Raw genomic sequence first — 15864 nt, 5'->3', positions numbered from 1 at the left:
CGATGAGAGAATTAAATAATTCCTTTCAACATTGCATGTTTTAAAATGTAAATAACAAATATAGGAAAGCTTTTTGCAAAGACAGTAGCAGTCGACTTCATTTAATTTTCTGTCAAGAAGATATGTATGTAGCCTGTCAGAGTTATGTTGAACAGGTGAATACACTGACTGGGGATTGGATATACCTCCACCTAGTGGTGTGTTCCAAAACATACAATTCAACTTAGTCCAACTGCTTTAGTTAACAAAGACAACCCACTGTTTTTAATTAATGGGATATTGTATATGTAAATTAATTTTTCTATACAAAATAGTAAAAAATTATAAATCATTAAAAGTGGTGTATTATTGTAGCTTGATAAGCGTTCATTGTGGACTTACAAAAGGTCCACAATTAATTTATGAACTTAATTTATTTAATTTTTATCACATTCAAATTGTTCTATTAGGTTCTGTACATCATTGAGGTTTTGCTCCATCTCAGAGATGCTCTTCTTCAGCTTATCAGCATCCTTGTGTAAGTCTCTAAAAGCTTTGTGCAATACATTTCACGTATTTCTTTTCTAAATTCATCAGGCAATTTTCGGCCATAGATGTTAAATCAGATTATTAAAGTAAAAACTGTAAGTTCACTACTCAAAAAACAGTAACAGTATTCTTGATAACTCAAGTGCAGATTTGGATTTGTGTATTTGGTTATTGTCTTGCTGAATCTGAATTCCACTCCAGCGTTTGATGTAAAGCAGACTGAAGGATGTTTTCCTTTAGTAGTTGATCTGTGACAAAAACAGATCAACTAGCTTCATTGTCATATCCCTGATCATGTATCTTCCAGTCCAGAAGGACAACTGTATCTTTAATGTGTCTGGGTGGTTTAATACATAATCTACTGCATAATTATTGACTAGACAATGCTTTAGGAGATACTAAATGTCTGATTTGTTATTGTAACTCATCTACCAATCACAATCCTTCTTTATAAGACTGAAAAAATTCCCTCAACTGTACAGTTAAATCCATGGCTTAAACAAAATACTAACTACAGATCATGTATTCATGAGAGATAGGTCTATTAATAAAAATAATACCTAAAACTTCATACAGATTGAGTCCAGGTAACCTAAATGATTTGTTAAGTAAAATTCTAATTTCATAATGAAGGCCAGTCTAAACAAAAGGTTGAATACGCAGCCATCAAAATACGCAGCCAAAAAGTTTCCTTTTGATTTAGATTTCAATAATTCAATAATTTAATCAGAAATAAGTTCCAATTGAAGACAAATGTTGTGTTCACAGGAGCTTAGATTAGTGTGAATACACTGAACCTGTAACATCTTAAATGTGAACTCGTGCATTAAAAAACAATTCTGGAGGATACTAAATAATGCGGTTAGAGTAAGGGGATCCTTGTTTACTTGATTAATGGAGCTATGTCATGTGGTAGGTTATACAGGGTATAAATAACCACTGAACAGAGTTAGAGAAAGAAAACAGAACATTCTGCTTCATTAATCTGCTTCCACCTCAAAATGTCCACATTCCCCATCTCCTGATACATTCAAAATTCTTCAAACTGTCTTCAGTGTTGTGTAGTTAATGAAACAGGACCGGGCAGCAAGGCAGTACTCTGCCTCAGAGGTTGTAGAAAATTGGTTTGAACGGTTGTCTCAGCACCTCATACCATGGCTGGAAATCTACACACTGACCTGAAGAACTGTTTCAGCCAGCTAGATCCACAGCACGCTTAACCAAAATGGCTCAAATGGTCTGGAAGACCACACTACTAATAGAAGCACAATTTCACTTAATTTAAAAAACCCTAAACCCTTCCTGAAAATTGTCCTGTGTACCAATAGAAAAATGTGCAGAGCCCTGTGTACTACTCCCTTCACAGAACAGCGCAAACTATCTCTAACCAGAATAGAACGAGGAGTGGGAGGCCCTAATGCACAACTGAGCAAGAGGACAAGTATTTGAGAGTATAGTTTCAGAAATAGATGCCTCACAGTTCCTCAATGAGCAGCTTCATTATATAATGCCCGCAAAACCCCTAGTCTCAATGTCAACAGTGAAGCAACTCCAGGATGCTGGCCTTCTAGGCAGAGTTGCAAAGAAAAAGACAGACAGGCCAATAAAAATAAATGATTAAGATGGACAAAATCTCAACCCTGTTTAGCTGTTGTGGGACCAGCTTGACCGTATGGTACATAAGAAGTGCCCATCAAGCCAATTAAACTTTTGGGAGGTGCTTCAGGAAATATGGGGTGAAATCTCTTCAGATAACCACAACAACTTGACAAGTAGAATGCCAAAGGTCCGCAAGGCTGTAATGGCTGCAAACATTATTTGACAAAAGCAAAGTTTGAAGAACACAATTATTATTTCAATTAAAAATCATTATTTCTAACCGCGTCAATGACTATGTTCTACTCATTTTTCTATATTTCCTATTCAAACTAATTTAATGGATATTTTCATGGACACCAAGGAAAGTTCTAAGTGACTGCAAACTGTCAAACGGTAGTGTGCATTTCAGTAAGACAAATGCATTATACAATTTGGAAAGTCCCCATTGCGGGTAAATACTTATACAAATATACTAAATACAGCAATCCACTTTTTAGTTCACCCCTCTGGGGTCTAATTGCAGAATAATATCGCCAAGTGCAGGCAACCCTTTTATTGGAGTACTGCAGGGTTTCCTACTAGACCCCGCACCACACCAGAAAAAGTCAGTTCATTTAAAGTCAACACAGGATGGTCCAATAAAAATCAAGTGCCTGCCCGTTTTAAGAAAGTCCCTACATGGCCTAGTCTTTGTCCGGAGCTGTAGCCATGATGAGTAGAAGAGAGGTCTTCCATCACCCTGACTGGGGACATCACTATCTTCCCTGGGCCAGGGAGGCTGGCAGAGCTAACTGGGCTTTAAGAGGTCAGGGGTCGTAGCACACCACCAGGGGGTAAGTTTATTAGTTAAACCCTGCCGGGTGTGAGTGACAGCAGCCAAACAGTAAAGCCCAGGACAAGGAAAGGGATGGAGAGGAGTTTTATACCACGGGCCCCCAGGACAGCCAGGTCATCAGGGAGGGTAATACCATCCCGTAAGGTCTGCTTGTTATTCATTTGCAGCTATATCATCTTGTTCTGGAAATTAATGTTTGGCCAACTGATTTACTCAGAGAAATGTGTTGACAGTTTGTAAATTAATCAAAAACTCACAGAAAAACTGTGAGATTCTAGCTTAGAGTAAAACAGAGCAAGTGCAACATGTTTACTGTCCATGAACACTTCTGACAGAAGTTAACACTGTCGCCTTCCAGTTAATTGACAGTGACAGGAAAACCAATAAAACAAGCTCCTGTGGGATGTCCCAAGGTTAATTCAGAACTTTATTTCAGCTATTTTAAAAGCACTTGTAAGCAATACAGAGTGATCAGCGTTCATGATACATGTTGTAGTGCATATACATACACCTAACATTCATGCCAAAACTAAAACCTTTTTAAATCGGGACAGGTATAAGTATTGAAAATAAGGTACAAAATGGGCCTTTATAACAACTGTAACAAGACAACCATACTAGCATGAAGAAAGATTAGTGCTTCTAGCTTTTGAAATAGCAACACAATCAGTGAAGAATTAAAACTGGGAGTCAAAAAGTGTGAAGCTATTCCTTTTTCTGATTTCCCAAAAAATGTCTTCTTTGCATTGCCAAAACCGTGTGCTGGTCAGCTGTCAGCGCGACCATATGTTTAATGCATTTTTCCACAGAGATCTGCTGTATTAGTGTCAACATAGCCTGGGGAACCATTTAAAACACTGATAGAAACTTAGGATACAAAGAACCTGACAAAAAGTCAGGCAACAGCAACATTGATACAGAAGCAGAATATGTGGGTGAGAAGCTACATTTACGTTATAGTAGAGGGTTTCCAGAGATACACTGTGCACCTCTAAACCTTATGTGGGCACCAATACAAAATAATTCACTCTACATTTTATCGTTTTGGCTTTCTATTAGATTGTACTCTTCCTCAATACATTTTTGTTTAAAAAAGAAAGTACATTTAAATAAAAAAGTAATACAAGGTAAAGAGCACCATATCCCCAAGCAACATGTATTTAGGTACATCCTTTTTGGAAGCAATGGCACAGGAATAATCCAGGGTTACGAGCAAAGCTTAGAAGAATCAAAAGATGGTGGAATATCAGGCAGACAACACCACCAACAGTCTTGGAACAGCTCCACAGCAACTTGTGACATGCATAATGACATACTGTTTCATACAAAAGCTCAACAATGGGTGAATTTATCTGCAGTGTCCAGAAAGTACATTATAGACCCTATTCAGTTAACAGGAAGTAAGTAAATGAAACGCTGCATCTCTACTGGGTCTAGAGCACAGTACATAGCCCAAATGTGATGCACTTCAGCAAAAATGTTGGTGAACAAGGTGCAGCTGAGAAGGTGCTGCCTGGTGACTGGACCGACACTGTACCAAAACAGACAGAGATCAGCACGTTCGCTTTATCAACAGTTTTTCAACCTAGAGAGCATTGTCAATTTGCAAAGCTGTCCAGTGCCGTCTTCAACACTTGACTGAGTAGCGTGTCACAAGAATAACCCTACCTCAAATGCATGGGTATCGGGAGAGTTACTGAACCATTTAAAAGTCATGGTAATAGCATTTTGACCATGTTTACAAAAGTCATCATACTGTAGTTATCCAGAAATGTAGTTGAGCAAATTTGGAACCTACTGAAAACCCACATCAGTAGCTTCCATTACCAATAGGCTTGCATAAGAAATAAACATAAAAGGATCATTGATGAATGGACGCACACTTTAGCTACAGAAGCTGTCCGTCAACAGAATAATTTTGGAGAGTACAATGCCTGCAGAGAAAAGGACACTACACAACGTCTGATAATGAGATCAGCAACCTGCCTGCCTATCTCCCAACCCGTAGAAAACACACAGCAGAACCTGGGTCCTAGTCACTAGGCACCAAAATGGACAAAAAAAACACTTCATTTGTCCAATAAGAAACACATTTTCTGATGCAAACTTTTGTTTTGCTACAGTGTGCTATACTGAATATGTGACCCTGGAGATGAGACTAAGTGGCTCTAGCTATCCCCCCCTCTCCAAACCTCAAGGCCAAGAGTCCCACACAGGACAGGGCTGTGTGCCAAGGACGCCACCACAGATAGAATGATAACAGGAAGAGTTTCTCACACAGAAACAGGAAAACAACAGAGAGAAATGGAGAGGGGAGGGGGCCAGAGAGATATGAGTAGGAGTGCGAGGCGAAAGGGCATTCTGACAAGGAAAGCACCTTTTCCTGAAACAAGGGAATGAGAGACGTCAGTCTGCTACAGGCCTTTAGCTGAGGTACAACGACACCAAGGTTATCTCTTTAATACAACGATTGTATTTGTAACAAGGTTTCCATTTCTAAAATAAGCCACAATCGTAATGCTGAAGTCTATTATTAGCCTTTCTGGATGTAAGTTGCCCTGTGCAGGGCCGGAAGAGACAGTCAGGGCAGCATTGTGGATGTGATTGATAAAAGAGCATCAGCTGGTGGGGTTGGTTGGACTGAAGCATGGGGAGGTGGTGATCTAGAAGGCCGGGATTAAAGCCTGGGACTCTAGTAGAGGAGGGTGCTCTGATGTCCTTGATTTGGGGATGGTTGTGTTGGTCTAGAAGGCCGGGACTAAAGCCTGGGATTCTAGTACAGGAGGATGCGTCTCTTGATGTCCTTGATGTGGGGATGGTTGTGGTGGTCTAGAAGGCCGGGACTGAAGCCTGGGACTCTAGTAGAGGAGTATGCGTCTCTCGATGGCCTTGCGGCAAATAGGGCACTCGCTCATGCGGTCACCACACAGCTGGCAGGTGCCATGGCCACACATGAAGATCATGTTCTTCAGTCGGTCCAGACACACTGGACACATTGTCTGTAGATACACAGGAACACTCAGTACACTTTAAGTTCAGTTATCCCCGTTATACTGTGAAAATGGCTGCTGTAATAGAAACTTCTTGTTGTATTGGAAACTTGGAATCGCAAAGCAATTTGCATAGAGCTTGTTATTGGTTGATCTTGGTACTCACTAAGTGGGAATCTTTTACCCATTAGCATGCGATCTATTAGCATACGACTGCAGGTCTAATATCCACACATTGGCCCTCACTTATCAAAAGTGCGTACACCAAATTTCCAGCGTACACCTGGCGTACACCCAAAACCACGGTGACTTTGAGATTTATCAATATGGACGTTGGCGTACGGCACTCTCAAATCCTACGCCAGCTCAGGAGGTGGTGTACGCACTTTTTGAGTTAGTGCGGAAATGCGCAGAAAAAAAAATCCTAACGCACTGACAAACTAAAAGATATGATATATTATGACCCACTATAAAAAAAACAACAACATAATAATTACAAACTTCAGTGTTTATTACAAATTGTCATGCAATTATTAATGTGAATGAATGGTACTCCACATCACATCATCATCTTTTATTCCGCTTTTTAAACTGCCAAATAAAACAATTTTATTTATTTCTACCTCCCTGGTGATCGTCTCAATCTCCACGTCAGAGAAGTTTCTCTTTTTTGCCGTCTTCCGTGTGTCCATGGCGTAAAATGAGGGCGTGGGGGAAGCGGAGACTTGAATATATAGGGTTGTGTTATTCTAATGAGGATTGTTTTCGGCCGCGGCATTTATCAAGGGCAGGTATTGCGTACACCTGGATTTTAAAGGTACGCACAGCTTCATAAATCAGGCGGTGAGAGGAGTGTAAGCAAAATCTTACGCCAACATATACGCCCGTTTCTACGCAAGAATGATAAATGAGGGCCACTGTGTGTATATGTCACAACGAAACTAAGAACATATAAAGTGAAATGACACACAGGGATCTGGTCCGCAGTAAATACTACTGCGTCTTCAGTACATACTACTGCGTCTTCAGTACATACTACTGCGTCTTCAGTACATACTACTGCGTCTTCAGTACATACTACTGCGTCTTCAGTACATACTACTGCATCTTCAGTACATACTACTGCATCTTCAGTACATACTACTGCGTCTTCAGTACATACCACCATGCTTACCTGCTCCTTGATGTCCTGCAGCTGCTGCTGTAGCTTCTGAACATCAGCGTTGACATTGGTGTTGTCTTTGTCTCTCTGCATGGCTGGGATGTTACCGCTGGCTGGAGGAGGGAAACAGGGACAGAACACAGACAACATTGACAAGCTAACCAACGTACTGGTTTCTCAAACTCGGGGACCCCGAGCCGATGAGATGCAACCTGGAGAGACAACAAGAGGGAAAGCCTGAGAAGTGAGATGGGGGAGATGCTCGGTTGGCATGCTGCTTAGAAGGCCAAAATAAGCAAGAAAACCTACAGCCCTTACTGTGGGCCATTCTGGATGGGTTCTACACCATAAATCCAGGCTGATAAAAAGCAGGGCACAACCTGTTGGAATAGTGAAAATCTGTGTATGTGTATGTGTATCTGTGTGTGTGTGTGTGTGGTGTTGAGGAGTGTTCGATGGATCTTTGCTAGGAGAAGGGTTTAGAAAGAAGGGCCTGGCCAGGCGGGGTAGTGGGGACACCCATGGGGATATTGGGGGGTTTTGAACCAGGGGAGAGGATGAGATACTTACACCAACTCAGCGCCAGATTGTTGGGCTGCAGCAGATCCTGCGACCCCCCTGCCATTAGAGCGGAGTTAGAGCTACCTGCTGAGAATAACCAGTCACAGTGTTATAGCAGGAGCCCTTATGAATGCTCCACAAGACCAGGCCTGGGGAGGAGAAAACTACTCACTACTAAAGGCCTCCAGACAGAGGAGGGAAAATAGGGTTTTAGATGGGAAATCATGTTGTTAGCTGGGAGGTGGGGGTGGCAAGGCTTGTCTAGGGCGAGTAAAGCGGCTGGCTGTAACCGCTTCTTTCAAAGTCCAAAAACAAACACTAAGTTGGATCACTAGGAGGAAAGCCAGAGTGACAAATGCTGTTCGGCTCAGAGGTACTCAGCAGGTAACCTGACAACCCCCCCTAACCCTGAGGCAGTCTTATCTAGCCTGGCAGCCCTCTACAAGCGTCAAGGGACATAGGGGCATGTGCATGTAATAGACATGATGGACTTAGTTTTAAAGACATCTGCGTGTGTGCGAGTATGTGTGTGTGTGTGATGGGTTTGTGTAAGTGAGTTTGTGTGGCAACACACTGAAACACACAGAAAGATCTTTCAGCAAGCAAGTCTATGGCAATATAAAATAATCAGTGAACTTGCAACATTTTCCCTTTTAACTCAACATGAAAAATAAGGACAACAAAATGAAGAGAACTGTGTTTGAGGGGCAGTCATAAAGGAGGGACAATAACGCGATAGAAAAGTGTGTGCAAGACAACATTAGTGATGGTGAACATAACCCTAACTACACACATATTCACCCATAAACGATCAAACGATCTACCATTACTGCTTAGCTAATATGTTGAAATGGATGGAGAAATAGATGGGTGGTGATATTGAAAGTAGTTTGCTAAACAGCCAGTTAAATGAAAATGAATAGCTGGTTATGGGGGCCAAGTTTAGTGAGTTAAATTAGAGCATGCAGCTGAAAGGTGATTTCAAGACACATCACAATAAAACCCATTCCATTACACTAGGTAAGCCAAGTGTCTGATTACATCATCACAACGAGAGGTTATGAATTAACCACATACTAGAGGGGTATTTCCTAGTCTGGGAAAATAACACATTCAGCAAAAACTATGATAACATTCAAATGACGGAATAAAATAAACAGAAATAAAACCCAAACGGTCATCATGGGGGAAAACAGAAATGAGTCATGGCAAGAAGAGAGCGTGAGACAGAAAGGAGTAAGAAAAAAGAGAATTAAAAGGGAATGTGTGGAAGATTCACTCACTAAGGTCCTCATCATCATCATCATCATCATCATCAGCGGCCTCATCCTCCATACCTTTCCCTCCACAACACATGACGAAGGGCGTGCGGCGTTCCACAACAGCCCGGCACTGAACACACTTCTTCATGAGGCTGGCACAATCTGCAGCGAGGCAGGGAACACACAGAACCACAGGTCAGGGAGCCCTGTTGGAACGGCTCAAAGGTTCTGGTGCGTTGTGGCAACCAGGCATGGTGGTGTTGAGGAGGACAAACCCAGAGAAACCTGGGCTGGTTCAGTCCGTCAGCGTACTTACTCTCACAAGCACACATGTGACCGCAGGGTTCGAACAGCACCGCAGCCTTCTTGTCAGAACATACAACACACTCCTCGATCTGCAGGGAAAACGGTGGGAGGTCAGAAGAGGTCAAATCCAATTAAATCATTCACAGACATGGGGGAGAGACTTGTGAGTTCCATGCAGATTGCAAGTCAGAACAGCAGCCAAGATGTTTCCAACTGAACCTCTAGGTAATGATGACAGTACCTTGGTTCTAGACTGGACCTGGTCCTTGCAGATGAGACACTTCTTGACACGTGGGGAGCATAGAGAGCAGGTTGCGATGTGTCCACAGGGTCCAAACAGAGTGTCTCTCTTCATGTCCGAACACACCATGCACTCCTCCAGGGTCTCACTGTTACTGTTCAGAGAGGGGCTACGGGAACCCACCTGGCCACTGGACAGAACAGGGGGAGGACAATGGAAGACATGGACACGACTGAGCCTGGCAGCTAGGGGCCAGGCCTTGGCAGAAGGGCTAAATGTCTTACCTGGTTTTCTCTTTGTGGCATTTGGCGAGGGCCTTACAGAGGCTGGGGTCAGGGCAGAGGTCCAGGGGGGACTGGCCCTTCTTATTGCGGATGGTGAGGTCAGCTCCGTTAGCCGCCAGGAAGCAGGCGATGGATGCTGCACTCTTCTTTTCTGCTCCCTGGGTACCCAGACCCATAATCAGCTGTGGAAGACCAACAGAGTCAGTAACAGGTGTGGATGTATCAGCGTGTAGTAGCGTGTGGTGGATGTATCAGTGTGTAGTAGCGTGTGGTGGATGTATCAGTGTGTAGTAGCGTGTGGTGGATGTATCAGTGTGTAGTAGCGTGTGGTGGATGTATCAGTGTGTAGTAGCGTGTGGTGGATGTATCAGTGTGTAGTAGCGTGTGGTGGATGTATCAGTGTGTAGTAGCGTGTGGTGGATGTATCAGTGTGTAGTAGCGTGTGGTGGATGTATCAGCGTGTAGTAGCGTGTGGTGGATGTATCAGTGTGTAGTAGCGTGTGGTGGATGTATCAGCGTGTAGTAGCGTGTGGTGGATGTATCAGCGTGTAGTAGCGTGTGGTGGATGTATCAGCGTGTAGTAGCGTGTGGTGGATGTATCAGCGCGTAGTAGCGTGTGGTGGGTGTATCAGCGCGTAGTAGCGTGTGGTGGGTGTATCAGCGCGTAGTAGCGTGTGGTGGGTGTATCAGCGCGTAGTAGCGTGTGGTGGGTGTATCAGCGCGTAGTAGCGTGTGGTGGGTGTATCAGCGCGTAGTAGCGTGTGGTGGGTGTATCAGCGCGTAGTAGCGTGTGGTGGGTGTATCAGCGCGTAGTAGCGTGTGGTGGGTGTATCAGCGCGTAGTAGCGTGTGGTGGATGTATCAGTGTGTAGTAGCGTGTGGTGGATGTATCAGTGTGTAGTAGCGTGTGGTGGATGTATCAGTGTGTAGTAGCGTGTGGTGGGTGTATCATCGCGTAGTAGCGTGTGGTGGATGTATCAGTGTGTAGCAGCGTGTGGTGGATGTATCAGTGTGTAGTAGCGTGTGGTGGATGTATCAGTGTGTAGTAGCGTGTGGTGGATGTATCCGCGTGTAGTAGCGTGTGGTGGGTGTATCAGTGAGTAGCAGCGTGTGGTGTTTAGTGCAGGGTCAGTCTCACTTCACAAGAGAACAATTTAATGAGGTTCAGCGTACAGTAAGGAAAAATATTTTTAAAAAATATTTGATCTCCTGCTGATTTTGTACGTTTGCCTACTGACAAAGAAATGATCAGTTTATAATTTTAATGGTAGGTTTATTTGAACAGTGAGAGACAGAATAACAACAACAAAATCCAGAAAAACACAAGTCAAAATGTTATAAATTGATTTGTATTTTAATGAGTGAAATAAGTATTTAATCCCCTCTCAATTAGAAAGATTTCTGGCTCTCAGATGTATTTTATACAGGTAACGAGCTGAGATTAGGAGAACACTCCTAAAGGGAGTGCTCTTAATCTCAGTTTGTTAACTCTATAAAACAAACCTGTCCACAGAATCAGATTCCAAACTCTCCACCATGGCCAAGACCAAAGAGCTGTCCAAGGATGTCAGGGGGCTGGAATGGGATACTAGACCATCGCCAAGCAGCTTGGTGAGAAGGCGACAACAGTTGGTGCGATTATTCGCAAATGGAAGAAACACAAAATAACTGTCACTCTCCCTCGGTCTGGGGCTCCATGCAAGATCTCACCTCGTGGAGTTGCAATGATCATGAGAACAGTGAGGAATTAAAACCAGAACTCCACGGGAGGATTTTGTCAATGATCTGAAGGCAGCTGGGACAATAGTCACCAAGAAAACAATTGGTAACACACTACGCCGTGAAGGACTGAAATCCTGCAGCGCCCACAAGATCCCCCTGTTCAAGAAAGCACATGTACAGGCCCATCTGAAGTTTGCCACTGAACATCTGACTGATTCAGAGGAGAACTGGGTGAAAGTGTTGTGGTCAGATGAGACCAAAATCGAGCTCTTTGGCATCAACTCAACTCGCCATGTTGGGAGGAGCAGGAATGCTACCTATGACCCCAAGAACACCATCCCCACCATCAAACATGGAGGTGGAAACATTATGCTTTGGGAGTGTTTTTCTGCTAAGGGGACAGGACAGCTTCACCACATCAAAGGGATGATGGAAGCCCCATGTACCGTCAAATCTTGGGTGAGAACCTCCTTCCCTCAGCCAGGGCATTGAAAATGGGTCGTGGATGGGTATTCCAGCATGACAATGACCCAAAACACACAGCCAAGGCAACAAAGGAGTGGTTCAAGAAGAAGCACATTAAGGTCCTGGAGTGGCCTAGCCAGTCTCCAGACCTTAATCCCATAGCAAATCTGTGGAGGGAGCTGAAGGTTCGAGCTGACAAACGTTGGCCTCGAAACCTTAATGACTTGGAGAAGATCTGCAAAGAGGAGTGGGACAAAATCCCTCCTGAGATGTGTGCGAACCTGGTGGCCAACTACAAGAAACGTCTGACCTCTGTGATTGCCAACAAGGGTTTTGCCACCAAGTACTAAGTAATGTTTTGCAGAGGGGTCAAATACTTAATTCACTCATTAAAATGCAAATCAATTCATAATTTGATTTTTTTCTTGTTATTCTGTCTGTTTCAAATAAACCTACCATTCAAATTATAGACTGATCACAGCGTACAAAACCAGCAGGGGATCAAATATTTTTTTTCCCTCACTGTATGTAGAAGCTCTGGTTAGAAGGAGCATAAGACAGGTTCAGGATAAATGACTGTGGAGACAGGAGCTCTGAAATGGTCCGGCGGGCTGAGATGGGAGCACTGTTCCTAGTAAGGACTGCTCACGACGACAAACATTCAGCTTTTTCCACCAGGTTTTGACAAAGTGTTTCTACAGCTCAATGGCACCTGGCTAAATTAAATCCAACAGATATGAATGTTCATTCTGTACCGTGTTTTTGGAGGGCTCCCAGGTCTCCACCTTGCTGACATCCTGCATGTCCTGCAGCTGTCGGAGCTGGGACAGGGTGTGGTGACGTAGCGCCTCGTGGAGAGGAGTGTCCCCATCCTTGTCCTGCACATCCAGCTTGGCCTCGGCCCGAACCAGCAGCTGAACACAGACACATTGGAACGGTCACAGGCATGAAGGGAACCGCATCATATCACAGCTAGAGGTCGTGCTGCGCCAGAATGAGGGCGCGCTTCCCCACCACACCACACGATGGCGATGTGACAGCCTTTCCCAGGCTGGATGCACAACAATCCTCGCACACGTTTCCTTGGCAAAAAAGGCATTCATCCCGGGTCAGCCTGGACCTAGTGGGCTAAGTCTGTGAGAAATCCTCTGTTTTAAATGAAACGTCTTTGATGTTCTCAACAGCATTTAGTGCACTGTCAGGAGTGAGGGACGGAGAGGGAGATAGCGGCAGATATCATCTTTAATTAGAGTGTGAAAAAAGGAGGAAGGGAAAGGAGAGAGGGAGAGGAAAAAGGAAAGAGAGGGGGTGAGGCGAAAGAGACAGAAAAGACAGAGTGAAAAGAGAGAGAGGGAGAGGAGGAGGTCAGGAGAGAGGTGAGGAGAAAGAGGAGAGAGTGAGGAACCCCATTAGCTACTGCCAGAGGAAGCAGTTACTCTTCCTATGGGTTCCGAAAAGAGAAGTAAAAAAGGGGGGGGGGGGGTCCGTGGAGGGGGAGGGGCGTGGAGAGGGGGAGGCCGTGGTGGATGGGGCGTTCGGGTAGAAACTGACCCTGACTATCTGCGTGTGTTGTCTTTCTACAGCCAGGTGCAGAGCGGTCTGCTGGTTGACGTTCTGGATGTCCAGGCTGGCACTGCCCTGAGATGAAGAAACAGAGGGAACACAGAGAGTTAACATTTAACCATCCCTCTATGAACTCCCAGGGCCAGCTGGAACCTATCTACAGGATGTGCTCCTCCACATGCCTGTTGTAGAGTTGCACCAACAACGTGATCTCAGATAAGAAACAGACAATCATGAACCTACGAGGAAACAGGTTATAGCCTCTATGGATGTCAAAAACTATATTCATTACATGCAAACCCCTGTTACAAGTTCCCTACACACACACACACAAGTCTTAATAGAGTTAAAGGAGCGACACCATCAATGGACTGTTAGTGTGTGCGCACGTAGTACCTGGTGCACCAGCAGCTCGGCCACCTCAACATGGTTGTTGAGCGCAGCAAGGTGCAGGGCAGTGTAACCGTCGTCCTTCTTCTCATCTACGATCCAGGGCCGGGGCAGCTTAGACAACAACACACGCATGGCACTGGGGAGAGAGGGGGGGGTCACGGATGAGAGGAACGGGACTATAGGTGCATGACAACAGCATTCCAGAAAGGAAGGTAGGTCATCAGTAGTGAATATGACTAGGGTGTCGTGAGGGGCCCAGCAGCCTGTTTAGTTAACTACCTTTGGCTGGATATGGATGTGGGCAGGATAGATTATATCAACGTCACTGAGTGTACTTAGATATACGCAACTCTCCTCAGCCCCCTGGCGTTTCAGAGTCAGATGAGTTGAAAAAGGGCCCTAGAGGAGGGTTGAGAAACCCTGCAGTGGAGAATAAATGGTGTAGAAACCTAGTTTAACGCAACAAAACAACACCATTCATTCTTCCAAGGAAATCAAACAAATGGCACATTAACCGAAGGATAGGGTAGCAGCAGGATCAGTTTCTATTTGTGCTAGTCTTTGACTACTGTACAAGTGCTTGTGTAATTTTAGAAAACAATGTTCTAAAGTCAAACCAAGGGAGTGAACAAGGGAGCCAAAGTGTTCGCCCTGCAAATGCGAAGCCCCCACCAACAATTATCGATTGTTCAAATGGTGTTGTTTAGGAGGCAGCAAAGAGTAAATGTGTTCCTATTTGAAGGTCATTTGGAGGCTGCAGTGTAGAGGGAGGACTGCTGCATGAGAAAACACACGATACAACAAGGCAGCAAAGAGGACTGAGTCTGGAAATAAAGCCAACTGATAATCTGCACTGACAAAGGAGAGCCGACTATGCAATGCCACACCAAAAAGATAGACACATTGGAGGGCAAACTGATCCTGGAAAATAATCCAGAAAAGAGAGTGAGACAGGAGAGTGAGGGGGGGTGGGGTAGTGCAGTGTGTGGAGGGAGAGTGGAGACAGGGGGAGACAGGGAGAGGTAGGGCAGAGTGAGAGGACAGTGTGGAGACAGGGGGAGAGGGGAGACGGGGGGAGAGTGGAGACGGGGGGAGAGTGGAGACGGGGGGAGGTAGGGCAGAGTGAGGGGAGAGAGTGGAGACGGGGAGAGGGGAGACGGGGGGAGAGGGGAGACGGGGGGAGACAGGGAGAGGTAGGGCAGAGTGAGAGGACAGTGTGGAAACAGGGGGAGAGGGGAGACGGGGAGAGGTAGGGCAGAGTGAGGGGAGAGAGTGGAGACGGGGGGAGAGGGGAGATGGGGGGAGAGGGGAGACGGGGGGAGAGTGGAGACGGGGGGGAGAGGGGAGACGGGGGGAGAGGGGAGACGGGGGGAGAGGTAGAGCCGAGGGGGGAGAGTGGAGACAGGGGGAGAGAGGCAGAAGGAAAGAGATATGCAACAAACCGCCTGCTGAGCACACTGGGTCTTCCACCCTGGCCCATCAACCGCCTCAGCTCTCCAAAACCTGTCCATTGTCTGGCCTACCTGGGGGAGGTGCCTGTGCTAGCAACCAGTCCACTGGGTATCATCCAAACACCTCATGCACTGAGACAACACTGTCGCTCAGTTGCCACAGTCAAACAGGTAACTGTGGTAACTAGGTCCTGGATTCCATCCAAAAGCCTTTAAAAGGCACTGCGCTCGGAGAGAGGACATTCAGGATAGACCCCGTGTTATATGTTGTATGTTATGTAGACGCAATTTTCAACTGCCTTTAAAAGCCACATTGGCTATGACCAGCATTCAGATTGAATCCAGGCAGAAACAGGGCTACATCAAGATTAACGTCTCTTGACTTTCTGTAGATAAACTGGTCACCTTGGCCAGCACTGCTGTGTAACAACACAAAGCGTGTCTCTGAACTGCACCAAAAAAGGAAGGCAAAGAGCATGAGAGTCAAGAGAAAAATGACAGAC

At 45.1% G+C, this 15864-nt stretch overlaps 1 protein-coding gene across 4 annotated transcripts in view; it reads right to left on the bottom strand.

Annotated features, from left to right (window-relative positions):
• Positions 1-3363: 3363 nt before the first annotated feature.
• mib1 (mindbomb E3 ubiquitin protein ligase 1) overlaps positions 3364-15864 on the bottom strand; it is a 69123-nt gene continuing 56622 nt past the window's right edge. The window contains exons 13-22 of one of the 4 annotated variants that reach the window (XM_010886533.3): positions 13914-14046; positions 13506-13592; positions 12710-12868; positions 9769-9950; positions 9485-9674; positions 9254-9332; positions 8959-9099; positions 7685-7762; positions 7127-7227; positions 3364-5961 (exon numbers count right to left, since the gene is read on the bottom strand). In XM_010886533.3, the coding sequence (XP_010884835.2) occupies positions 5821-5961; positions 7127-7227; positions 7685-7762; positions 8959-9099; positions 9254-9332; positions 9485-9674; positions 9769-9950; positions 12710-12868; positions 13506-13592; positions 13914-14046 (1291 nt within the window). In that variant the 3' untranslated portion in view covers positions 3364-5820. The remainder of the gene's footprint in view (positions 5962-7126; positions 7228-7684; positions 7763-8958; positions 9100-9253; positions 9333-9484; positions 9675-9768; positions 9951-12709; positions 12869-13505; positions 13593-13913; positions 14047-15864) is intronic. The other 3 variants (XM_010886540.3, XM_010886550.3, XM_010886559.3) reach the window with 3 other exon arrangements.

The sequence above is a fragment of the Esox lucius genome, chromosome 3 (assembly GCF_011004845.1).
Source record: "Esox lucius isolate fEsoLuc1 chromosome 3, fEsoLuc1.pri, whole genome shotgun sequence".
Taxonomy (NCBI): domain Eukaryota; kingdom Metazoa; phylum Chordata; class Actinopteri; order Esociformes; family Esocidae; genus Esox; species Esox lucius.
The sequence above is the reverse complement of the archived record's forward strand: the minus strand, read 5'-3'. Positions and strand labels throughout refer to the sequence as shown.